The sequence below is a fragment of the Cyprinus carpio genome, chromosome B23 (genome assembly GCF_018340385.1).
Source record: "Cyprinus carpio isolate SPL01 chromosome B23, ASM1834038v1, whole genome shotgun sequence".
In the NCBI taxonomy this organism is placed as follows: Eukaryota; Metazoa; Chordata; class Actinopteri; order Cypriniformes; family Cyprinidae; genus Cyprinus; species Cyprinus carpio.
The window spans coordinates 16431212-16458012 of record NC_056619.1 but is presented as its reverse complement, the minus strand read 5'-3'; the positions used below and the strand labels follow the sequence as shown (position 1 = coordinate 16458012).

General features: G+C 35.4%; 2 protein-coding genes across 2 annotated transcripts; one reads left to right on the top strand and one right to left on the bottom strand.

Annotated features, from left to right (window-relative positions):
• The first annotated feature begins 405 nt into the window (after positions 1-405).
• Positions 406-10702, top strand: LOC109056839 (polypeptide N-acetylgalactosaminyltransferase 6-like). Its single transcript, XM_019074028.2, has 11 exons — positions 406-660; positions 1804-2305; positions 3130-3302; positions 4333-4482; positions 4933-5167; positions 6619-6736; positions 6817-7017; positions 7151-7282; positions 7369-7470; positions 7585-7743; positions 9493-10702. The coding sequence occupies exons 2-11, from the start codon at positions 1830-1832 to the stop codon at positions 9604-9606; spliced, it is 1860 nt and encodes a 619-aa protein (XP_018929573.1). The 5' UTR covers positions 406-660; positions 1804-1829; the 3' UTR covers positions 9607-10702.
• A 4165-nt stretch (positions 10703-14867) lies between these two features.
• LOC109056848 (ceramide kinase-like) lies at positions 14868-23344 on the bottom strand. Its single transcript, XM_042750022.1, has 13 exons — positions 22938-23344; positions 21216-21311; positions 20985-21122; positions 20770-20898; positions 19433-19496; positions 19017-19162; positions 18805-18879; positions 18531-18683; positions 18254-18359; positions 17441-17544; positions 17008-17204; positions 16588-16925; positions 14868-15560 (listed from the first exon to the last, which is right to left on the bottom strand). The coding sequence occupies exons 1-13, from the start codon at positions 23065-23067 to the stop codon at positions 15500-15502; spliced, it is 1737 nt and encodes a 578-aa protein (XP_042605956.1). The 5' UTR covers positions 23068-23344; the 3' UTR covers positions 14868-15499.
• Positions 23345-26801: the final 3457 nt, after the last annotated feature.

Sequence of the window (26801 nt, the reverse complement as noted above, 5' to 3'; positions counted from 1 at the left end):
TTAGCAGAATTTTCACTTGGCTGAAAAAAAATCTGTCATCCCAGATTTAAGGCATTTGTTGAGCGAATTGATGTTTTTGAATGAATCTTTAAAGTGAATCATTCTCGTTCACTTCCATGGACTGTGGTTCACTGAATCTCCCTTTTGAAGCGTGTTTGCTTTTTACCTGTGAGGAGATGCTTGGGATGAAACTATTTAAGCAGATTTGGACACGCAAACGACTGTTTGTTTTGAATGAATCGGTTGATGAATCCTTCAGTGACTCGCTACCTGCTGATGTAGCTACAGCAAACCTCAGAAAGTATCCGTGAATGAATCTTTTTGTTGAACACGAACACACTCTCAACAGATTCGAATCACTGAGATGAATCAAAATCCCCATCATCACTTGAAGGAAGCTCCGGCTTTAGGACCCAGACGACTTTCAATCATTTGAACGAATGGCACCTGTTGCGTTCAAAGGGAAGCCGGGAGGCCAGTGCTGCTGATCGCGTGAAACCGTCGCGCGCTTAGTGAACCAAATATCTCTAAAACGCGGAGTTACAGAGTAACAACATCCGTCCATCGACTCGCAGCTCAAACAAACGGTGTCTCGTTAGACGAGGAACCGCGTATCTATCTGCCTCAGGGCGAAGCACATAATTGACTGAATTATTACAGGTAAGTTTTGAAGGTTTAATTAAACAAGTTCTTTATTTGTTTCAACGTGTTTCGCGTCATGGCTTTTGTCAACAAAAAGTATAGGCTAACATCGGCGTATCTTCCTTTCCTCCTTGATATGAGCGGGTTTCATCTTTATTTTTTAATAGTATGGGCTACCCTTTTCTATAACACAAAAGCTCGTTCGTCGTTCATTTTTTATCATGTATTCGAAAATAAGGCCCATAGAAGGCTGTGAAAGGTTAAAATTTGTTTCATACTGTAAAAAATGTAACCATCATATATTCTTCACTCACTTCCTTATCTATTCAGATAAGTTTCGCTTAGTTGTCATGTTGCGTGGCATTATTTTTCATGTTTAAACTTTAAGGAAGTGCTTGGGGTTTGCGAAATTTTAGAAACACACATTATTCATTAAGGGAAAATGTAGTTTAACCAATATGTTACTTCATAACTTGCGGTTAATGATAATGGCCATTTGAGCTCATAAACATTCAACATATGACTCAGTATCAATGCAGGAAAACCAGTTTTAGTTTGAATGATTGGGTAAGTCTGAACACCTACGCAGAAAAATTGCAGAAGTCGGCCTGTCTGTCTCTGTTGGCCATTACCCGTCTTGGGATTTGTGATGTAGATGTTTTAAAATAGACTGGTTCCATGGGCACCGAGGTTACTGATTCATTTCACACCATAAGTTCCATTGTCCTGACATTTCCTAATTTGAAAGTAATTACTTGAGGTTGAAATGCAGGAATAATAGTGCTTTAAATGTGCCAGTCCTGACCATTAAACTCCTACCAAGCAGCTGGTGAGATCCATTTTTTTCCCCTGTATAGTTAGTCAGATCACAGGCGACGTGTCACAGTTTTGAAGTGTATTTATGCAAAGCTTCCAACGCCGCCCAGTAAGTGTAGTGGGAGTGTGCCACGTGGATCCAACAGGGCGAAGGAAGGATCAGGTGCAGAGGGTGTTTGTTGTCAGGTGAGGTTTGTTTGCTCTGTTGCTGTGATCCGTTTGAGAGTCCACAGTGCAGGCTTTCTTTGCTAATTAAGAGTGGGGCATGGCTTGCTTTGTTGTGGAGTTTGTGTAAATAAACAATAATTTTCTTTCGTAAGTGATCATTGTTGTCTGTTTTCACAGTTTGGTGATCTAGATTGGCCAACAGAATGCGTCTGAGACGTCGTCTCTCCCCCCTGAAGCTTACTATTCTGGGTGGCACACTTTTTATGGTCATTCTGGTGGTGCTCCAGAGGGACGTTGGCAGCGGTTCGCTTCAGGACCCCTGGCTACAAGATCTCTCTAACAAAAAGGAGAGGGTATTGGAGATGGTCCGTGGGGCGGTTAATAACTTTGCCTTCCAGATCGGAGCCCCGCAACCCCCGTCGGTGGGAGTGCTGCCCACCCCAGATCGAAACTGCCCCCCGGGTTTCTACACTCAGGCCGATCTCAAACCATGGATTGAGAGACCTCCTCAGGACCCTGAAGCACCAGGAGCCAATGGCGCAGCCTTCCAGAAAGCCAGCATGACTGCGGAGGAGGAGAAGGAGAAGCAGGAGGGCATGACCAGGCACTGCTTTAACCAGTTTGCCAGTGACCGAATCTCCTTGCACCGCAGTCTTGGAGATGACACCCGTCCACCCGAGTAAGAATGGGCACATTGTTTGGCACCATGAGAAAATGTGGAATACAAACAATTCATTCAATTCAGCAACCAATCCGCCATAATAATGATTCCCTTCATAGGTTGAAGTAAGGCAGCACTCATGACGTGTTCTAATGTTTGCTGGCATTTCAGATGCCTTTAAATTTACGTTCACTCATTTGATCTGTTTACACAGAAACATAAGGGTGCAGATTTATCTGTTGATTTAAGGACTGGGGCTAACACCATATAAATGCTGCCCAAACACTCATTGTAGATTAGAGTCTTTACTGTTTTGCTGCTTTGGCAGTTTCTAATCACACCTTCACCTGTTGCATCACTGAACAATAGGTTGATGTGTTATGTTTCCCTTTAAATCTTATTATAGTTAAACACTGTGTTAAGTAACAGGCCTTGAGCAATTTGCATACGTCCTCATATTTATAATACTGATAACTACCGTGTTTAAACGTGTATTTTGAGAATTATGTCTTAGAATATTACCTTCAACTTTTTGAGGTGCGTATGTTTGTCAGGGATTTTGTAGTTAACAAACTAAACCATAAAAATGCTTTCATTATTTGGGGAAACAAAACTGAAGTGAAATATAAAACAATGAAACTTATTTTATTTATGCTAGAAGGCAAGATGACATTTGTTGACATTCTTATTTAAACATAATATAACAAAAAAAACAAAAAACACCAAAAAACACACGTAAACTATAAAAATACACATAAAAAAAAATGTGTGCGTGTAATTTGAGTTTACATGTGCATATATAGTACACACATATATAATTTTTTTTCATGCATCTATTATAGGTGTGTTGAGCGAAAGTTTCGCCGCTGTCCTCTACTCCCCACCACGAGTGTGATCATTGTGTTTCATAACGAGGCATGGTCAACACTTCTGCGCACCGTGTACAGTGTTCTGCACACCTCCCCGGCGGCCTTCCTCAAAGAAATCATACTGGTGGATGACGCCAGCACAGCAGGTGGGCCCGGCCTTATCAGTTTATGCTGTAAAAATTAACTACCTGTAGAAATAGTGTTAATCTATATTCTTGGCTCAGTGGCAAACAGTTTTATTAAGTGGAATGTCACTTGTATGAGTGCATCTTAAGATGGATGAAAAATGTCACAGACATACAGTAAAAGATCAAAGAACCAGTTAAGGATGCCAAAAAAAAAAACTGTCTGAGGAAACAAAGGAAATCAAATTGCATTGTAGAGAAAATAATACAAACTTACTGGCAATGAAATGTTAAACTTAAAGTAAGAACTTAAAATTTTTCTCCTCATTAGATTCATTCTCATTGGTTTTAGGTACTTTGTTAGTGCTGTAAGTGATAAGACAAAGGAAGTGTGACAGTTTGTTTGAAGTCTCACCACAGGAAGCAACATGCTCAATCTATTTTTAGACATTGAAAAATCCCACATTGAAAACACTTGACAGTTGACACTTAATGTTATGCTCTACAGCTGAAAAATGTGGGGTTGTAAGTCATTTATCCTTATGAAGTATTCATCAAAAATACAGTAAATCAGTAATATAGTGAAATACTATTATATTAAATAACCAAATTATATTAAATAAATTATATTTATATTAAAAAAACAAACGTTTTTGAGTATTTAAAATATTTTTAAATCAAATAATTTCTGTGATGGCAAAGCTGAATGTTCAGCAGCCATTACTTCAGCCTTCAGAAATCATTCAGTTATGCTGATTTGGTGCTCAACAAGCTGGATTATTAATACCTGGTTTGAGATTTTTTTTTTTTATATTGTTATATTGATATTATTGGTACTTTACAATACAGAGGAAACAAAATAAAAAACTCTTATACAGACAATATCACAACAATACAATACACATTAAACAAAATAAAAAGAACAGATTACATTAATGTAATCTTTATTTAAGATTTTAACGGATAGAGACAGATTATCAACCAAAAAATCCAGAAAAAACACATTATCAGGAGATGAAATAAATATTTTCCCCACTGTATGTTCTTACAGAACACCTCCATGAGAAGCTGGATGAGTATGTGAAGTCACTGAAGATCGTGAAGGTAGTGCGTCAGCTGGAGAGGAAGGGCCTCATCACCGCGAGGCTTCTCGGAGCCAGCAAAGCTCAGGGAGAAATCCTCACCTTCCTAGACGCTCACTGTACGTAATATGTCATCATCCTTCATGGCTTGCCCAGCCCAATTTCATTGTCTCACACAGCAGACCAGTTTCTGTTAACACGTCATTAACATTCATCAGCCTTGTTATTTTTTGCAACTGGATGGAAAGTAGTTTTTCAGGAACCTGCTCTTCAGGTGCACAGGCATGAGCTTAAAGCGGTTCCTCCCATGTATTTTTTTTTTTCTTTCTTTTGGCACTCATATCATTTGCAAAGTTATGCTTTGTGACAAAGGGCTAGTATGTGATGCTTATCTTGTTCGCGTTGAGCCACTTTTGAAGCCTAGCAACTCATGTTACACCTGCGTAGTGTTTTCTGATACCTTGTATATGATGAAAGGGTTGAAATATGTGACGTCATCTTAGCATATGTGCTTGAGTAGCATATTTATGAACCCTCTTTTCTCTTTTGTCATGTTTTTGTTGTTATAGGTGAGTGTTTCCATGGCTGGCTCGAGCCTCTCCTTGCTCGCATTGTTGAGGAGCCCACTGCCGTGGTGAGCCCTGAGATCACAACCATTGATTTAAACTCTTTCCAGTTCCACAAGCCTGTGTCGTCTGCCCGTGCCCATAACAGAGGCAACTTTGACTGGAGTCTCACATTCGGCTGGGAGGGTATTCCAGATTACGAGAACGCTAAACGCAAAGATGAGACGTACCCAGTAAAGTAAGTCACGCATGTTTTATTTACAGATTTAACCTTGCTCGAATACAGTTTTATGTGTTCATGTTGTTCTGATTGACACATCAATAATCACCTTTCCCAAGTCAGGTGTATTTGTTTTTTCATCATTTAGAGGGATTGTTCCCCAAAAATGAAAATTGTCATTTACTCCCCCCCCAAATAAAAATCCTGACAGGGTGATCAGATGGGGTCTTGTATTACTCTGACGGTTTTTTTATTTTTGTGTGATTATAACCTGGGCATTATCCTGTTTGTTTACTTGTTACTTGCTAAAAACTTAATAAATGGAAATATTGATCAATCGCAATTCCAGAGAACCATGTAATGGAAAGTTATGAGATTTATATTTGTTCTGTCTGATAGAAGTTATTCTGCTGCATCTAAACATGATGTCACACTGCTGGACATTCACTGTGATTTGTTACTTTGCCTTTACACACTGTGGTGTGTTAATGAAATACTTGGAATTTTTTTTACCAGGTTCTTCCTGTCAATCCGATTTTCATGAATGAAATGACTTGGCTAGTCGTATCAAGTTTCACTGAGTATCAAATGAACCACTTGCTCTGAGTTTACTATGGCCATGTCTTAGAAGAGATTACTAAGATTAGGCTACATGTGTCCTCAGCTAATTAAACAGCCTATACCATCATAAAGTACATCATTCATAACCTCTTTTTGTATACTCTATACGGCCATCTTGAACAAGTGCAGCTGAATTGCACATTTAAGATGCATGATGTCACATGCGCATCTTATGTCACTACATTGTTTGTATATACAGCATTTTCCCTTTAGCAACAAGCTGGTGAAATGATATCTGGATAATTCAGAATAACCATTTGTGTGAGCAAATAAGGGAGAAATGAATATTACATGCATTTATTTTACAGTATCGATAAAGTTATGAATCAATCAAATGAAAATAACTAACTTTTTTAAAATGAACAATTAAATACTTCTTTTTAATAATAATCATAAGAACAATTATGCTTGCTGCTTTGTGATTATAACTTTTCATGTTTGATGATTTGTGACATTATGAACACCGTGTTATATCCTCTTAGGTTATAATAGATTATAGTTCTAATAGTAAAGTGTTGTAAGTCTCCTATCTTGACCTTACAATCTGCACAATATCTTTCTACATCATACATATTAACTTTTTGCAAAGCCTCTGTTTAAAAAAAAAAACTATTTCCCTCTTAGTTTTATGTAGAAAAATACATTAAGATAAACAGAGCAAACTGCTGCATTTCATATCTTTTTTTGCATACTAGTCAATAAAACAAAGTAGATTGTCATGCAAATGAAAATAACTAACTTTTTTAAAATGAACAATTAAATACTATAAAACTAATGCATTTCATATCTTTTTTTGCATACTAGTGATTTTTCTGTTGAAATGTAATGTGAAATGTTCTTTCTTTCAGAACTCCAACATTTGCTGGTGGTTTGTTTTCTATATCTAAGGCCTATTTTGAGAAAATTGGGACCTACGATGACAAAATGGAGATATGGGGTGGAGAAAATGTCGAGATGTCTTTCAGGGTCAGTTCCAGCTCTTCAGAATTCACCTGCAGCCATAACAATGAGATCTGTTCAAACGTAGGTGTGTTTTGTGCTGTCAGGTGTGGCAGTGTGGCGGACAGTTGGAGATAATCCCCTGCTCTGTCGTGGGTCATGTGTTCCGCACCAAGAGTCCTCACACCTTTCCCAAAGGTACAGAGGTCATTACACGAAACCAGGTGCGCTTGGCTGAGGTGTGGATGGATGACTACAAGCTGATTTACTATCGACGCAGCCAAAGTGCAGCTAAAATGGCCAAAGATGTAAGAATTGCTTTCGCTTTCAGAGGATTAAAATATTAACCTTGTGTTTGTGGTTCTACAGTATATCTACTATATGTGTAAGCAAAGAGCATATGATTAACTGCATGACTTTGTTTCCTGTATGGTTGTGTAGAAAAACTACGGTGATATATCTGACCGTTTGAAACTCAGAGAAACCCTACAGTGCAAGAACTTTTCTTGGTACCTAACCAATGTCTACCCAGAAGCCTTTGTCCCTGATCTTAACCCTGTCAAGTTTGGAGCTGTAAGTGCAACATTTATGACGATGAGCCATTTTTAATGCAGTCTGGGACTAACCGCTTATTTTCATTTTTTTTCATTTTTGTGTAGCTCAAGAACAGGGGAGCACAGCAATGTCTGGATGTTGGAGAAAGTAACAATGGGGGAAAGCCTGTGATTATGTATGTATGTCACAACATGGGCGGCAATCAGGTATAGTACCATCACTTTCATTCACATTGAGATTAAGAGTAGAGGTGCTCTTGATTGTGGTTTTCTTCTTGATCCAAAGAGAATGGAGGTTTATCATGATGTGTTTGTTTTCAGTACTTTGAATATACATCACATAATGAGCTGAGGCATAATATAGGAAAACAGCTCTGCCTGCATGCGTCCCCTTATCCACAGCCAGTGAAGATTGAGCTTTGTACGCTGAAGGGCAAAGGCAGCAGTTTGACTCCGGAACAAGAATGGGTGTTCACAGAAGTAAGTGTCCTCTCAGAACAGAAAGGAATTAATCAACTGGCCTTTCTTCGTTTTTAGGGATGTAACGGTTCACTCAACTCACGATTTGATTTGATTTATTGATTTGACAAATTATAAATTAAATGTGTCCTTTTATTATTGCTTGGACAAAATGCTGCACATTTCTTTGAGAAATTAAAATATAACACTGTAATAATATACTAATATAGCACTTGCATATTATTGCTTTTTTGTTGGTTTTGATTGCTTCTATTGTCGTCATTTGTAAGTCGCATTGGATAAAAACATCTGCTAGATAACAAAATTTAAATATAATGTAAATGTAAATAACAAAACTAAATTGAAATTTTAAAACAAGCCCCAAATCAAATAAAGGAGTAACACAAATAATATAAATCTCTTCATATAAACAAAATAAGGCTTTGTCTGTGCTCTTTCCATTTAAAATTAGAGGCAACCACTGCATTTTAATCATGATCCAAACAAAGATGCTGCATACATGCAACATGAGCAGTTTTTAATCTAAATTAGATTTGTATAATTTCGAAATTTGAAGCAAAAACAATGTTTTGAGCAGAGGACAATCTGAACAAGACGCAGATTCACTCTCTGCCAGCAGGTGGCGCTTAAAGCGTTTCCTTGGTTTCCGCTGTAAACAAAGCAGCGCTGCACTTATGAACTTTAATATGCATTATACAGAGGCAAGATAAAAAGAGAAAATACCATTTAAACTTTTTATAAAGACAGTAAGCTCCCCTCAGACATGCATTCATATAAACTCCTACCCCTAAATGAATCTCGATTGTTTAGCATCTCAACTGATTTGAATCGTCACACATTTGAATCGATTTTCAACCGGCTCGCGGTTAATCATTACATCCCCATTCATTTTTGCTGTCTCCATTTGTTATCAGATTTTACATCTGTCCCCTTTAACTTACTGTCTTGTTGCAATCCTTTTTAGCAGGTGAACTTGATCAAACAGTAATGATGTCATGTCGCCAAAAATATGTTGTTTAAAAAAATTTTAAATGTTGTATATTAATGTAAGAAACCGTTCAAAAGTGAATGGTCAGGTTTTTTTTTTTTTTTCAGTTCATCAATTTAATTAGCTTTTTTATTTAGATTTTATGTATTTAAATGAATTGTTTTATTCAGTAAGGATGCATTAAATTAATCAAGTGACCGTAAAGACATTTATAATGTAGCCAAATATTTCTGTTTCAAATAAATGCTGTTCTTTGGAACTTTTCTGTTCATCAGAGAATCATGAAAAATATAGAACTTAAATAAATAAATTTAATAAATTTAAGCTGTTTTCAGAATTTTAGAAATGTTTCTTGAGCACCAAATCCGTATATTAGAATGATTTCTGAAGGATCATTTGAATATTTCACAGTATAACATTTTTTATTATATTTTGGGATCAATGCATACAGCCTTGGTGAGAATAAGAGACTTCTTTCAAACATTGTTAGGAATCTTACTGACCCCACATTTTTAAACGGTAGAGTGCTGTATGTGTTTATATTATAATATTAGAATAAATAATTAAATAATCCTGTCACTAAGCAAAGGGTGAGCATACCAAAATACAGCATTCAATATGCTGATATTCATGGTAAATTTTCAGGTCATTTATTTTAACCTAAATCTGCAAGTTTAAATTCCAGTGATCTGATAGTTTTACCCCATCCAGATGAGTAACTTGTCTTATTTAATATTTTCTTCATGTTATGTTTATTTTAGGATGAACTGCTGAAGAATCCGTCCTCTGGAAACTGCCTCCATAAGAAAGGAGACAAGATATTAATGAGCCCCTGCAATCCAGCAGACCATCACCAGCAGTGGGCTTTCAGTTGACCCCACACTCCAATCAAGGAGCAAAGACGTTCACTCCCATAAGACCCACGAGGGAGGGCCAGCAGCCACAGCTCAGGCTGACAAACTTTCTGTAGGCCTGAGCGGATGGACTGGGAGTGTATTGGATAGTTCATATCCATAAGCTCCTGAAGACATTATGATCAGACTGGGGTCAGGATGCTCAGGGAAGACGGAGTGGAGATCATGCACATCAACCCACTGGAGCATCACAGAGTGAACAATCTGGCAGCAAGATTGTTTACTTGATGCAATTTATTGCCTTATTGATGATGTTTACTGCTGCTTTTAAATGGTGTAGGTTTTATTTATTTTTAAAGAAATTGAAAATTAAATATTTTTGGAACAATGTTAGTGTTAAGGCAAATGAATGGCCGGCTTGGCCATGTTTGTATGATCCCAATCATTTGCACATGCTGCAGGGGATGAGGGTTTTCTTCAGCTCTAGTGAACTGTCACAAGACAGCAGTAGTTTCAGATCCTTCTCTTGTGTTTTTGAAGCCGTCAGTATGTATAAAGCAGCATGTGACTTGCATTGCTTGATTGTTTCAGTGTGCTGAGGTCTTTTGGGGGAAATCATGCTCTAATAATGTATACATGTAATCAAACGTTTCGTCCTCTTCACCTTTACATTATTATTCTTTATGAATTTTGACTACACAGATTTATTCTTCAATAATTGGAAATTTCAAATATTTGATTATTTGATGTATGAAAAAATACACACTCCCAGATCATTTGCTTGTGTTGTTTTTCAAAACATATTATGTTCTGGTTGCTAACTGTTTAAAAATGTTTAAAAACTATGTTCACCAGTTTATGATCCTTAAGGTCCACTGTCCTGCAGTATTTATCGCCAACACTGACCAGGCACACCTGCTTATAATCTTCAGGTAATCCTGAAGACCTGATTTTCTTGTTCAGGTGTGTTTTACTCTGTTTGGAGCTAAACTCCTACAGGAGCAGAATTGAAGAGCTAGTTACTGCTGTTATGATCACAATTATTGTGAATACTTGATATTGACCGCCATTGTGATCCGCAAAAGAAATAAAGCAACAAAAGGCTTCCGAAACCTTCTTACGTTGTCTTATGGAGGTCCTTTATTCTTTTTTTTTTTTTTTTTTTTTTTTCATGATTTTACAATAGTAGTATTTCTAGTTATGGCATTTTAATGAATGTTATAGAGATTTACAGTTTTTTTTTATGCAATTATTTATTAGGTGGTCTTGTAGCTTTGTGGCCAACGGTTGTGAGAGCAAACCTGTCATTTCTCTCGTTCACCGATAGGTGGCAGTTGGCGTCATATTTCTGTTTTAGGGGATTGTGTAAAACAGGTTGTAAAAATAAGCTCTGAGAAACTGAAGGTTGTTCCTGGAAGTGCTGTAAATCCAGGTAACATGGTTTCACTGATAACCTAATCCTAAAACGTGGCGTGAGAGTTAGTGCTGTTTAGCCAGCATGTTTAATACGATCATTTGTGCTGGAAGTCTTTCAAACTACAGTGCTGTGTTTGTAATGTATAAATGCTTTTCAGTCTTTATCTCTTGTATATGTTTACCATGGTTACTATTGTTGAAACCAAAACACCAACTGAGTGATTACTGTTGTAAAATGTAGTTAATGGTAAATGGCCAGTCAGTTATCTATATCAATTTCACAAAGGTATTTTATGGCAGCTGCCTATTTACTGTACAATACATTGTGTTTCCATGCATACTTCAGGAAACAAGTGTTTGGTTATGTTTTGACATCAAAACCAGGTGCATACACGGTACTAAATGCTGTGATCCAAGAGGAAGTGCTTTTTTGTCTTGCTGTAATTGTGCAACGACTTTAACTTCCTCTTTTTGGTGTAGTGCGAGAAAATCTGTTTGCTGGTTCATGACATATCCTGAATTATCATTGCATGAGTGATTCTTTTGTAATTTACAAAATTGTCCATAATGTGATAACGTTGAACATGCTTCAGTTGAACTTGCTGAAGTTTAAAATGTTTAGCAAAAAAAAAAAAAAAAAAAAGTAGTTCCAACTGGACAATTAAAATATAAAATAAAATATATAACATTAAAAATATTAAAATATTTGCATACATGTGCTGTTTTGTATTTTGAGTAAAGTGATGTCATGATTGTGGTACATATTATTTATGTGTGTATCCAGATGAAAGATCAATATTGTCTTTAACAGAGGCTCTTACATAAGTAGGTTTTTGGAATCCCTGCTTGAAGGTAAAAGATAATATGATGAGAAATGCAAGCTATAGTTTTGCTGCAGGGATCATTTGTAGAGAGAAAAAAAAGGATCCAGTTTGTGCAGATGTTTTGGTCCCCTGGCTCTGTTGTTATGCGAGAGCAGTCTTTTTGTAGATTTGGAAAGAGAGGAGGGTGATGCTTTTCTGCATTTTTTTATGTCATTTCACAGAAATGATCCTCTAACTCTTTTTCTTTTTTTTCTTCACATTCTGAAATGTGGCACAATTGTGAATGCATGTGAAGCTGATGTTTCTGTGGATATATTTAACTCTTATAGATCTGGTTGTACCGGTGCTGCCAGGAAAGGCCATGAATGCCAAAAAGATGACCAAGATGTGTGGAATGTACTTCAGTCCTGAGGATCTACTGCTGAAGATGTAACCAGTAATTATGAAGCACAGATACAGTTTTGTCATAGATCCTACAGTGCTAGATTTTCATCCTCCTCCTCCTCCAGGTTGAGGGAGAGAAGACACCCTCTGTCACTTACAATTAAGATGGGTTATTATTAATTAACCAGGATTACAGGGTTTAAATCTCATCACAAGGTTATTATGAATAACCTGCAGTTGATCAATGTTTAATCAGCTGTCGACAGACAGTGATGTTACAGTTTATCATCTTTCCCCATAAACCTTTAGTTATCTATAAGATTGTTAAAATCGAACCCCAGATAAGATGAAATGTAACTCATTCACGAAAACACCTCATTTATAAGGAACTACAGTACAAAGGATCTTCTAATTCACAATATGCACTACAGTTCTTTTTCTTTAATTAAAAAAATTAATAATCTTACTCAAATTAATCAAAATAAACAAAAAAGACATTAAAGACACAAAAACAACAAAAATCATTTAATCAAATAATACCAAAGAATCCTGAAAAAAGTAACTTAGTTTCCACAAATATATTAAGCAGCACACCTGTTTTCAGCAGTGATAATAATACATTTATTGACAATGTTAGTGTTTCCTGAGCACCAATTCAGCTTATTAGAATGATTTCAGAAGGATCATGTGACACTTAAGATTGGCATGATTCTGTATATCCAGCCCAAATTTTAAAATATGTTTAAAATAGAAATCAGTTATTTTAAAGTACTTAATAATATTACTGTTTATATATATATATATATATGTGTGTGTTGTAAATAACCAAATAACAGTATTGTTCAAAATAATAGCAGTACAATGTGACTAACCAGAATAATCCAGGTTTTTAGTATTTTTTTTTATTGCTACATGGTAAACAAGTTACCAGTAGGTGCAGTAGATTCTCAGAAAACAAACAAGACCCAGCATTCATGATATGCACGCTCTTAAGGCTGTGCAATTGGGCAATTAGTGGAAAGGGGTGTGTTCAAAAAAATAGCAGTGTGGCATTCAATCACTGAGGTCATCAATTTTGTGAAAAAAACAGGTGTGAATCAGGTGGCCCCTATTTAAGGATGAAGCCAGCACTTGTTGAACATGCATTTGAAAGCCTGGAGGAAAATGGGTTGTTCAAGACATTGTTCAAAAGAACAGCATACTTTGATTAAAAAGTTGATTGGAGAGGGGAAAACCTATAAAGAGGTGCAAAAATGTATAGGCTGTTCAGCTAAAATGATCTCCAATGCCTTAAAATGGAGAGCAAAACCAGAGAGACGTGGAAGAAAACGGAAGACAACCATCAAAATGGATCGAAGAATAAACCAGAATGGCAAAGGCTCAGCCAATGATCAGCTCCAGGATGATCAAAGACAGTCTGGAGTTACCTGTAAGTACTGTAACAGTTAGAAGACGTCTGTGTGAAGCTAATCTATTTTCAAGAATCCCCCGCAAAGTCCCTCTGTTAAAAAAAAGGCATGTGCAGAAGAGGTTACAATTTGCCAAAGAACACATCAACTGGCCTATAAAGAGAAATGGAGGAACATTTTGTGGACTGATAAGAGTAAAATTGTTCTTTTTGGGTCCAAGGGCCACAGACAATTTGTGAGACGACCCCCAAACTCTGAATTCAAGCCACAGTACACAGTGAAGACAGTGAAGCATGGTGGTGCAAGCATCATGATATGGGCATGTTTCTCCTACTATGGAGTTGGGCCTATTTATCGCATACCAGGGATCATGGATCAGTTTGCATATGTCAAAATACTTGAAGAGGTCATGTTGCCTTATGCTGAAGAGGACATGCCCTTGAAATGGTTGTTTCAACAAGACAATGACCCCAAACACACTAGTAAAACTCGTGGTTCCAAACCAACAAAATTAATGTTATGGAGTGGCCAGCCCAATCCCCAGACCTTAATCCAATCGAGAACTTGTGGGGTGATGTCAAAAATGCTGTTTCTGAAGCAAAACCAAGAAATGTAAATGAATTGTGGAATGTTGTTAAAGAATCATGGAGTGGAATAACAGCTAAGAGGTGCCACAAGTTGGTTTGACTCCATGCCACACAGATGTGAAGCAGTTTTAAAAAAAAACTGTGGTCATACAACTAAATATTAGTTTAGTCATTCACGGGATTGCTAAATCCTAGAAACAAAAATGTTTGTACAAAATAGTTTTGAGTTTGTACAGTCAACCGCAGACACTGCTATTTTTTTTGAACACACCCCTTTCCACTAATTGCACAACTGCACAGCCTTAAGAGCTTGCACATCATGAATGCTGAGTCTTGTTTGTTTTCTGAGAATCTTCTGCACCTACTGGTAACTTGTTTGCCACGTAGCAATAAAAAATATACTAAAAACCTGGATTGTTCTGGTTATCTTATTAATTATAAATGTAATATTTTTAATTAAATATATCAGGAATAATTTAGTTTATAAAAAGGCATTATTTCTTATTAATTATAAATGTAATATTTTTAATTAAATCACAAATTGATAACTGCCCTTTTCTAAAAGAAAAATATTATTAAATAATTATTTTCTTTTTTGTTGTTTGTTTTTATGTAGTGTGTGTGGTGTATCTGATAAGTGAAAACAACTTTTTAAGCATATCAAGGTTCTGTAGACATTCATGACACTTTATTTGGACAAACACATATATATTAATTCATGATTTTGAACATTAAACCCATTGACATCCTGTACATGCACATTCCAGCTGAGCTGTTAGAATGCTGACTGAAATGAGTCCACTCCCTTAAAACATGTTATTCACTCTGTTTGTGACTCCCATGTCACTCCCATGTACCACCCCTAGACAGACAACATGTGCAAAACCTCTATTAAATAAACGTGACACAACAATTAACATTACCTGTCAGACTGCAGTAAAAAATTGCATAAATACTTTTTTGCTCTGCAAAAAAGCTATAAAATCAGTGAAATGAACAACATTAAGACAGATCTAAAACTGATCCATCACCCAAATATGTTAATGGTATCACTATTCTCGATATTTCCACGAAAATATAGCAACGGCTGAAATATCACATTAATAAATGTGAAATAAGCTTTTAATGACATCTCTGCTTCACTGTATGTCTTATACATTCACCTTTTAAGACTTTCACCCATCATACATATTATTTACATAATATTTGATCTCCCTTCCAATGAAGTCCTCAAGAAGAGTGCAATAAAGATGTTATCTGTTAGGCTGATCACATCTCTTTTGTTAGATTGGTTTCATGGCGTTGTAGAATCCTCGATGCCCCTGGCAAAGAGACGCACCAGCTGGCCATGAACTCTGTACAGAGAGAGTCATATCAGGAAACATTCAACTGAGAAGATGCAAAATTTTTGGTTTCATACTGCTAAACTTCTACTTGATGTCATAAATCAAATTTCATATAATATGCTTATTTCATTGGAGCCAGATAATAAACAGGTAAAGTGCTGTTCAAATGACTAGGGTCGGAAAAATGTGTTTTATTGTTTTTAAAATAAATCTCCCTTGCTCAGCAAGCCAAGGCTGCATTTATTTGATAGAAAATACAGTAAAATACAAAAATTTATAAAAAATTTATTTATTAATTTATAACCAAAATCTTATAACAAAATGATTAGGTTTACTAAAATGAACAAAATCTTATCACAATATGAGTAATTTTATTTCATTGTAACAATATATATCACAATGTAGTTATTTTTGCAAAATTTTTGATACCATAGAAATTTCAGTGGCAAAAAGAACTCATACTTCTGTTAAACTCCTGCGCTCTATGAGCACCGTCTTCATGTGTGCGTGCATCTCATAAACAGTCTCTCTGACAGCACGTGCATATAGCAAAATGAGTTTCATTTCATTGCTGATTGCATTTCAGCGGCTTAAAATAACTTGTTTTTAACTACAATGCTTAAAATGTGTGCAAACTGTAAGTTTTCATGACCACATAGCACAGCAGCATCACATGAGCATGTAACCATGATAGAGACGATAGTCAAAAATCTCTACCGGTTGACAAAATGATGCAATACAGAATTTTCAGCAGCCATTACTCCAGTCTTCAGTGTCACACGATCTTTAATTTCATGTTCAATTATTATTGATGCTTCAAAAGAACAGCATTTTAAAATGTTTTTAAATATAAATCTTTTGCAACATTACAAAAGTCTAATCAATTTAATTCATCCTTGCTGAAAAAATTAATTTCTTAAAAAACAAAAAACATAAAAATTTTGAATGGTAATATGTGATTACTATATATTAATAGCAGGATTGAGTTTTTTTTTTTCATGTAAATTGCTACTGAGTAACTGGATTAAATTGATACCTGCATGAGATCTCGGTGTGAGGTAGAATTTCTCCATCGCAGTTCCAGACTGATATCGAGCGAGGTTTAGTGCAGCAAGGCCCACACACGAAGCCTCGTCTCTTTACTCTACTCATTGTCACATTTCCTTTCTCCTTCCTCCCTGCAAGATGCTGCTGTGAGCGACCTGCAGTGCTACTACTGCTCAGTTTCTCAGGATCCTCCAGCACTCTTTCAGCAGAGGCCTGAATTTCTCGATCACCCTCCTCATACTCCTCCTCGTCTTCTTCTTCTTCTCCAGGGGGTAGAGAAAACCGGACAGCCTTGACACGATGAACTTCAACAAAGGGCAGGTCAAACTGAAAGTATAGAAGTTTTGTTTTTCTGACTGATTTAACTTTTAGCTGAGAGTTTGTGTTCTTGAATGTCATTTGGTTTTACCTGATCCTTTGTGTTTGTGTGTCTGTGAAGATACGTGAGAAAGCCCAGAGGGTTCGTTTCTCGCACCAGGATGAGGTCTGCTGTCCCGTCGGCCAAGTGAGCAGACGGCGAAAGACCCTTTGGGCTCCGTGGACATGAGCTTGAAATACAGGTGAGGGAGATACACTTGAACCTGCCTTCAACAGTCACCCACTCACCTGAGATTAAAACAATAAAAGGTTCAAGATCCTACAATCATAGTCTACATCATAACTGCATAATGTCTTTGTACTGTAGGTCTACCCAAGCACAGGTACTTACATGACAACGGTCAAATACAGACGTACAACATATGAACCCCACAGAGACACACAGCACAGTGTGATCCCAGTAATAGGTTTCTAATGAGATGACACAGACAGTCATTATACAAACAGGCAGCAGATGGTCTTACCCTCTAACTCTCTGCTGTACTGGCTCACATTAGTGCTGTAGAGGGAACTGGAGCTTTCAAAGTGGGGGAACAGCCTCTCTTTGCTCTCTGAACATACTCGGCACCTGCAGTTACACAGGCAAACATGCTTTTAAACATTTGTTGGAGCTGTTGTGTAAAAGCTGGTCAGCGTTATCCATGAAGACTGCCATTCTCAATAGCGGTTATCTGGCTGATGCAAGACCCCACAAAGTATGCAATTTAAATCCTGCTATCTTTGCTCATGGGCATGTAATTCCACATACAGGTTAAAAAAATAAAAACAAATAAAAGATAAACAAATTAGTATGAAACATGAATACATTAAAAATATAAATAAACAAACAAACATAACATTTTTCATAATTTAAACAATAACATAAATTTAATACTAATATTAATAATTATTAAAGTTATTAAAAATTTGTAAAAATAAAAAAAATTTGAGTAAAAATTAAATAAAATAAAAACATAATTAAATATAGGCAATTTTACAGACATTAGGCACTTGTGAGTGTTAAGAAAGTATGAATAAAAATTGTATAACATAGTATTCAATACATTAAAAACAATTATAAATAAAAATGTATTTATATATTAAACATATATTCAAAATTTCAAGTTTACCTCAATGTATTACTTGCTGTTTCTTTTAAAATTTACTAGCAATTTCTGCGTGAAAAATATTTCACTGTATTTCTGTTATATATGCAAAAATATCATTTCACTGTTATATATGCAAATAAAATGTTTCTAATATGATTTCCAGGTAAAAAGACGAATGCAAATCTTTACCCTGAGAGGCAGCGAGTGTTGTCCCTTGGGCTGGAGATATGGGAATCAGCAGGGAGATACTGCACTAGTCCCGGATAGCTCCTGTTACACAAATACACCATACAACCTACGAGCAGAGCAAACAGACATGGCAATATGAGCAGAGATGGGACTGAGGTCTCTCTCTCCTCTCACAAATATGATTATATGTATTAAGGTAAGTAATAAGCGTTGACCTACATATCAGTATTTAGTCTAAACTATATTTGCATATAGTAATATACTACATCATATATACCTGAATAATCATATCTGAGAGGGCCCATCCAGCGGTGCCTCTCGCTCTCTGCCAAAACATCTCCATAAAAACCATAGCCCACCATAGAGACTGAATAACGCACCAGTGTTGACTGATAATGGACAGAACACACATCCAGAGGCTGAGAGTCTCCTGGTGAGTTAAAAAGGAAAAAGACTGAGTTATTTAGTCTAGTCCTGACTGACATTTTATTGTTTATATCTCTTAAAAAACGGAAATATTTGACTTCTGTTAAAGATGATGTGCAGATTACCAATGATGATGTGCAGCGTTGATGTCACAGGGTCATTTATGCCTACGGTAGTGAAACACACACAATCTGTAGAGCCTGTGGAGAAGAGTAAACACAGGGAGGTAAACTAACGCTCCTCTCTCTATCTAAACCATGCATCTGTGCTATAAACAGACCACAATCGCCACCCTCTTCTGCACACATGTCAGTCACGGAGCTATGCAAACGTTCACCTGCTGGAATAATGCCAATGTGGAGGTCACATGGCTGCAGCATCACAGTCAGGTCGTGTTCTGAAATTCCCGCCTCCTGCTGGGTTCGTCCAATCACACCGTGCAGCAGCTCACTGAACATGCCGTCTCCACCCACGCATATGACTCTGAACAGGGAAAAAGATTTGACTGAAAATACACAAGATCTTTTAATAACCTTCCTAAAACCTAAATATGGAGTATTATGAGCAGACTTGATCGAAATATAGTGATGCATATTTTATGATAGCCTTACAGGTATTTAGGCAACACTTCTGCTTTAACAACAAAATAAGGAGGACAGGGCACATGTGACAAGAATTATTACAAAGACACCATTGTTACCATAAATTCTTGAATCTTTATTCATAAGGAATGACCACTGAAAAATCTCTTACCCATCAAACCCTGTTAAGTCTTTCTTCAGGATATAGTCTCTGGCCTGATTTGCTCGTTCAGTCACTAAAAACAAGAAACATCCCTCAGTTTTATTTCAAATTGCTCTGTATCTGTTTTTAATGAGGTTATATAATGTGAAACCTAGTTTTGCTTGATCTTTTGAAATAAGAGAGTTATTCTTTGCATGAATTTTTAGTACACAAAACCAGTCCAGAAATATAATTTATTAAATTACATTAAATGACCCCAACAATTATTGACAAATGAACATTACTTTTTTCATACTTTTTATAAAAACATTGTTATAATAAAATAATAATCATAAATATTTTTTATTAATAATAAATAAACATGCAATTAATATAATTTAAACATGCTAGGGATATAAATAATACTTTTCCCTTGCATGTTTAACATGTTTAACACACACACACACACACACCACAGATATATATATATATATATATATATATATATATATATATATATATATATATATATATATATATATATATATATATATTCTGAGGGTGCTAAAAAAATCTAAATATTGAGAAAATCACTTTTAAAGTTCTCCAAATTAAGTCCTTAGCAATGCATATTACTAATCAAAAATTACACTTTGATATATTTACGGTAAGAAATTTACAAAATATCTTCATGGAACATGATCTATACATAATAACCTAATGATTTTTGGCATAAAAGAAAAATCTATCATTTTGACCCATCATTTTTTAAGATTTTTAAATGTATTTATTATTTATTAAATAAATTAATTATAATTTATGTTCACCAAGGCTGCATTCATTTGATCAAAAATACAGTAAAAACTGTATATGAAATAGAATTTTTCATATGAAATCTTCATTTCTTTTTAAAATGAAGTAGAAATCTTTTGTAACATTACGAAAGTATTTACTGTCACTTTTTTAACCAATTTAATGAGTCCTTGATTAAAGATTTAAAAAACAATCTTATTGACCTCAATTTTATATAAAGAAAACAATTTTTTATAGAATGATGAAATAACCCCTTTAAAATATATAACAATGAAATAACCACAAAAAAATAAAAACAATATCTAAAAAAAAAAGTAAAAACAGTATCGAAAATAAATAAATAATGTAAAGGGACATGCTATTTTGTGACAATTTCATTCGGTTATATAAATTTGCTACTTAATTGAGCCCTCTTCCAAAGTCTTGATAAAGATCTACGGATGTTACTTGAGAACCTTACTACCTGACGTGCGCCGCATATCAGAGACCAAGCGGGGGGACACTTGATAACTGCTCAGTTATTGAACGGCACAGATAGAGTCTCAGTATCTTACCCACAACATGAGAGCTGATGCCAGCCAGCTCAAACAGAGGGGCCACTAGAGAGTGAAAGATCTGTTTCCCCCTCTTCTTTCCTCCGAAAGGATTAATGAACACCAACAACCTGTGAGGACGCGAGGGGCCTGATAATGGAGAAGCAGATGAAGGGAGAGACGTTAATGAGTCATTAGAGAATATGAGTCTGGATGTTATTTTCCGCTTTACGTACTGTGGGTTTTGAGTGCGATTCGGAGTTGAGTGATCCATTTATCCCGGACATCCCGGCTTGGACAGCAGAACTGGGTCCTGCCCAGACTCCTCGGTGCTCCAATACCGTTTCCTTTGCTGCTGCGCTTTACATAGAATACTTTTGTGATAAGAAAAAGATGAAAACATGTTTAGTCTAACATCACTGTATTTGATCCCTATGCAAAAAAAAAATTCCCTTTCAGAAACTTACATGTAAAATCAAGGTCAGTGTCTTCTACTTTCTTCTGTGGTTGGATCTCGACTCGACCTTCCTTCACCCCAATCACCTCTGACACTGGCACTGAAACTAAGAACAATGGACAGACACTTTACACTCTTGCATAAGTGAAATACCCGTTTCTCATATTCTCAAGAAACATTCCACCATTCAGGCCTTTTTTATGCAGAAGTCTATTATGTTCAAGGTATTGTCAAGCCTGGCTGGTGCTGTTCAATTCGTTTTGAGGTCATTAGAATGCAGACAAAGACAAATTGCCAGTAAGGAAGTAACTTTTAATCATTATTTTCATTCATCAGCTGAGCGTTGAGCAATACACTTATATGTTTTTGGATTATTCTATTAAATCCAATCCAACTCTGTCTCTGGATTATGTTGCCACATCTATATTGTAATGCAAATAAATTAAGTTCAAATAGAACTATGTATATATGGCGCACACAGTATGACTATTTTTCTATAGGCTATTTCTTGTCAATAATTAAACTAATAATAATGATAAACTCAGCATCAAATCATTATATGGTGGTTAATCATCTACATATAAGCAACTGATGTGTCAAAGGTACAGTCGGTATGTTTTTGATCATAAGTTTTTGTTTATATTTAAAGTCTCTTCTTCATCCAAATACTAACAGCAAATGATTCTAATATTTTTTTTTCTTGTTACTTATTAACAGTAAATGCTGTTGACTTGGGCTCTTAAATTATTAAACATATTTTTGTTATTAATATCAGTACCTTAGTCCATTACGTACAAAAGTCATCTTTTTCTTTAGAAGACAGCTTCATCTTGTGAGTAAATAATTTTTATATTTCTCAAAAGTGCTATTTATTTCTATGTGCAAAGTGTTTATAATGAGCAGAAAATTACTGGATGTGCCATTAATCAAAAATAATGGAAAATTACATTATGCATTTTAATTATTACATTGCAATTAATTATCTACTAAAATAAGAGTGACTTTAAACAACTGACGTCTGATGACTGATGTTAATGGCACACTTGTGTTTCAATGGCTCTTCTTCATCCCAATACCAGTAATTATTAGCAAATTATTATTTATTAATTTTTTTTGTTACTTATTAAAAATAAAAGCTTTTGACTTGTCTTATAATATTAAAGAATACTGTTAATAATATTAGTAACACAGTCCATTAAGCACAGCTGGTCATGTGATGTCAACATGGCAGCACCCAAGAGGGGGCGACCTGCTTATAGATAGCTTTTTTTTTAAAGACTGAGTTTTTATCTCATGTAAGTAAACATAATTTTTATATTTCTCAAAAGTGCTATTCATTACGTTTATAATTATCAAAAATGACCGAGTGCGCCTTTAATCGAATATTAATTTAATGCATTTAAATGATTTTGCGTTACTCCTCTACATATAATAGTGACTTAAAACAAATAACATTTAAATAACAACAATTACTACCTGTCCCTACAGGATCTTTCTTTACCATGTAATTTTGTCTTACACCCTAAGCACACCCACAATATGATATTTAGTACACGTATTAGCTTTTTAACCGATTACGAAATGTAGAAACAAGATATAAACCAAACATTTCTACCAAGCTATCTGATTTAAATAACAAACAACTGTTAAATTTAGTGAGCAGCCTACAGCATTTAGATCGCATCAGCACCTAGGGCCTCAGGTGTGTTTAGAAAGATAATGAATGTCGTACTTGTTTTCTTCTCCCGGTTCCTCTTGTCGATCTCAGTCCAGCTGAAGTACCATCCGCTTAGGAAAGCCCTGTACCGCTTATTACCGATCCACAGACTCGACTCGACTCTCACCGAATCTATCTCCATCATCGTCTATCTTTTACTTTCATTTATCTATTAAACTTCATGGTCCCACAAGCATTCAGCGGTATTTTTATCCATGCGAGAATTTCGGAGTTTGAAGACGTCTAACATTTGAAGCGAACAAATAGAAGCATAATGTTTAGACGCTGCTTAAAAATAGTCTCCGTGTCCGAGGGTAATATATAAGTTTAGGTAAAGTAAGTTCCGATACATTAACCCGGCTCCGTCTTCTTTGCTATCATGTGCTTTACCTATTTGACTGTTCGTTACAAGTTTTGTATTAAACAGGTTCACTTCACTGCGCACCTGTCCTGTAAATTTACATACGCAACTCTGATTGGATACATGTCTATGCAGTGGGTAACCGTAATTCGTTCACTCATTCAGATGTTAATTTAAACTTTATTAAATAGAACATTTAATTTACGCTGTCTAGTGTTATTAATCAAATATGTTTTATGAATTTGAACGTTTTAATAGCTAAATAGCTAAATAGTGCTATTTGTGCAATAGTGGGCGGAGATAGTGAAATATACTACACAAACACTAAATAGATTCTTTAGAAATATATATGATGTGTGGATAGATTTAAAAAAATCACTGTATATCCTGCTGTATAGCTATGACAAAAAGGATATTTATGTAAGTTTGTCCTTCTGCAACCTTGCTTTTACTGTTTACTGTCAACATGCAGTTTGACACTATCTGGTATGACTAGATGACATGACGGTTGAAATGTGCTATGAAGTGTCTTGTTTTTTTTTTTTTTTTTTTTTTTTTTGCAGGATACAATAGTCTGGACACATATAATAAGAACATCAGATGTCAAAACACAAGTGTCAGGCTTGCTTGACTGCATTAAGCACACCTTACTCATCTTTGCTCTATTTTTGAGTTTCTTTTCTTCCTTTATATGAACCAGGAAAGTTGACTTTCCTGAAAGGCTGCTTAACTCGCCTGCCTGCAAAACTTCCCTAAAGACTGTGTCTTCAAACAGAAATTAAACAGTCATCAATGGGAATGACACAATAAGACATATACCCTTCCAAAAGAAACCACTTTTTAGTATTTCCCAGTCTGTTTTGTAATGTACTGGTGACAAGCCTGTACCCTGCATTTCAGAACAGTTACTAATAACTTCCAGCAGGTGGAGACAACTGTTTAGATATGCATATGCACTGCTCGTAAACAAATACACCTTTTTGGTTTTGTAAATTTAATAGGATACTCGTTTTAATAAATAAGATTATTCAATGTTTTACTTTTATGTTTTCTCAGATTATTTTCCGATATTCACATGTTCCTTCCAGGCATAATTTTCCCTCCCAAGCTCTCATTTTGGCAATTTAGGTGTAAGGGCTCAAACAAAGTTCATCCAAAAGGAATGTAGCTTGAATTATTTAATTACAATCAGCTTCATCGTCAGATGTTACAATCTGGCATCCATTTAGTGTCGCAAGCAACGTGCATCTGTATTTTCACAGATACAGTGATGCGTCTTGGCTGCTTTCTCAATAATCATTCTCTACAGTCTTGTTTTGGAGTTGCTAGAGGAAATCCAGCTGGGCAGATGAAGTCTAAATTAAAAACAGCTGCTCTAAAAACTCACCACAAGACAGAGGCATACTTTGTCCCTGTTATGGATGTGACTGGGCATGTAAACAGATCATGTGCAGATGTCCTTGTGATATTTTTTGGAGAAAATTCTGAATGGCTGAACAGAAAGAGATGAAAAAAGTGATCAGAGGAGTGTTGTTTTTCTGTGGTAAACTTCTTTTGAGATTAGGTTAGTGCACTAACTGGATCTAATGACATACGTTTTATAGACTTAGCCTATATATGTGGCCATAAAGCAACATATGATGTCCAAATGCTTCTTGATCCACTGGTTTGAGTAAGTTTCTAATATAGCCAAAGATAGGCAGTTACCATTGCTGGTGGTTTCACAGTTTTATAGATGTATAATTTGCTCTTTCTTTCAGGAAAAGGAAGTCAGTATTATTTTATGCTAGCTGTGCCAGGGTGATATAGATCTTAGAGACTGTGCTGAAGAGTCTGCCATGAGGAATGTGAAAATATGTAAACTGAACAAATATGATGTAACTCAAGTTTACATTTTTGACAGAGAGAGGTATTTTTGGGCCAAACTATATAAAAAAATATCTAGCTGTAAATAATCAACATTGACATCTTCAGCAGAGAGTTTTAAAAGTATGTAAGTTTTGCGTCATTAGGTGGTGCTACTGCCACAAAGTGATCGAACCCAGAGCACGTTTATTTAAATAGCAAACAATAGAAACGTTAAGCTCATGAACAGGCAACATAATCAAATGTGATAACTTTTAACTTTGGAATAAGTTTGACTTTACAAAACTACCCTACTTTCAGAAAACAAATAATGCAAAAATCTAATTACCAAAGTACTGTTATAGTCATTAGAATTTCCCACATGGAAATAACCTATATAAACATATATGTTTTAATATAGGTTTTGATATAGGTTTTTTATATATATGTGACATATATAAAATTGGCCGTTTTCCTATATTATATGTATATATATGCACATATATGTTTACATATATACGTACATATATGTGTACATATATACGTGCATACATATACCTATAGGTACATATATGCACGTATAATAGAAAATATGAGCTAGGCATCATGTATGACAGTTGCCAAAATGACCAGATCCTGCCATGAGCTATATAGGAGACATCTAGTATGTATAGGGCTTATATGTGGATATAAAGAAGCAATACAGGAGACCTATATGGCCTGTATATGCACATATATGCACCTCAATTTTGCCTATATGTGGCATATGTATTATATATGTATTATCATATATGTGCATATATGCTGTATATATACAGCATATATCTGCATATAAACTGCATATAGGTTTCATATATGCACATATATCCTCATATAGGTTCTTTCCATGTGGGTTGTAAACATTTAATTATAATAATCACCTTTACTAATGTTTCTTTCTGCATCTTTCAAAATCCAACTGAAGTGACAATTTGCAAATATGATTCATAGATGTAGAGCTGTAAATTCAGGTTTGCTTTTTAAAATAATTCAAAGTGAGATGCTTTCTGATTAGTTGTCATTGGTGTTGTTTTTAAATATGATGTCAAATAACTTAGCCCCTCACACCATACCATTTTAAATAGCAAAAAACAAAACTAAAACAAAAAACAAACAAACAAACTCTAAACTCAATACTACACAGGTAAAATTATTAAATAGGCCTAATTATTATTTAATATTATTACTATGATAAATGTAAGTGTCCAGCATTACCTGTATGCACCCTTGGTGTTACAAGCATAGGCAAAGGTGAAGTGTTTTATTAATATTTATCTTATTTTTTATAATAAAAAAAATTACACAACAGGCATCGCAGATTAATTTGGTTATAGTGTAATATGGATTTGGTATATTTAATACATTACATTTAATTAATTAGCTTATTTGCATTTTTTAGACATCTTGTAAAGTCACAGTACAAAACATATGTAGTGTATTTTCAGGTAAACTTTCATTTTATTAAAAACATTCATGTAGCAGCCTGTTTCCCCTTAGAAGAGGCGTATAGTCCAGCTGTAAGATCCCGCTCCCGGAATTCCATTCCGCCTTTTTACCCCATTCGCTGGTAGGCTGCGTCTCAAATCCTAGTGAGCTTCCTATCTAGACAACATATTTGGGCGACATACTTCTGG

Bases quoted from the DNA above. Each gene is read 5' to 3' on its own strand.
- LOC109056839 (XM_019074028.2), top strand. From the start codon at position 1,830: ATGCGTCTGAGACGTCGTCTCTCCCCCCTGAAGCTTACTATTCTGGGT. The intron at 4,483-4,932 runs GTACGTAATATG...TTGTTGTTATAG, and splicing joins CACCTTCCTAGACGCTCACT to GTGAGTGTTTCCATGGCTGG. The intron at 7,744-9,492 runs GTAAGTGTCCTC...TGTTTATTTTAG, and splicing joins AAGAATGGGTGTTCACAGAA to GATGAACTGCTGAAGAATCC.
- LOC109056848 (XM_042750022.1), bottom strand. From the start codon at position 23,067: ATGATGGAGATAGATTCGGTGAGAGTCGAGTCGAGTCTGTGGATCGGT. The intron at 18,360-18,530 runs GTATATATGATG...CTCTGCTCGTAG, and splicing joins TCTCAGATATGATTATTCAG to GTTGTATGGTGTATTTGTGT. The intron at 16,926-17,007 runs GTAAAACCAAAT...CTATACTTTCAG, and splicing joins ACACAAACACAAAGGATCAG to TTTGACCTGCCCTTTGTTGA.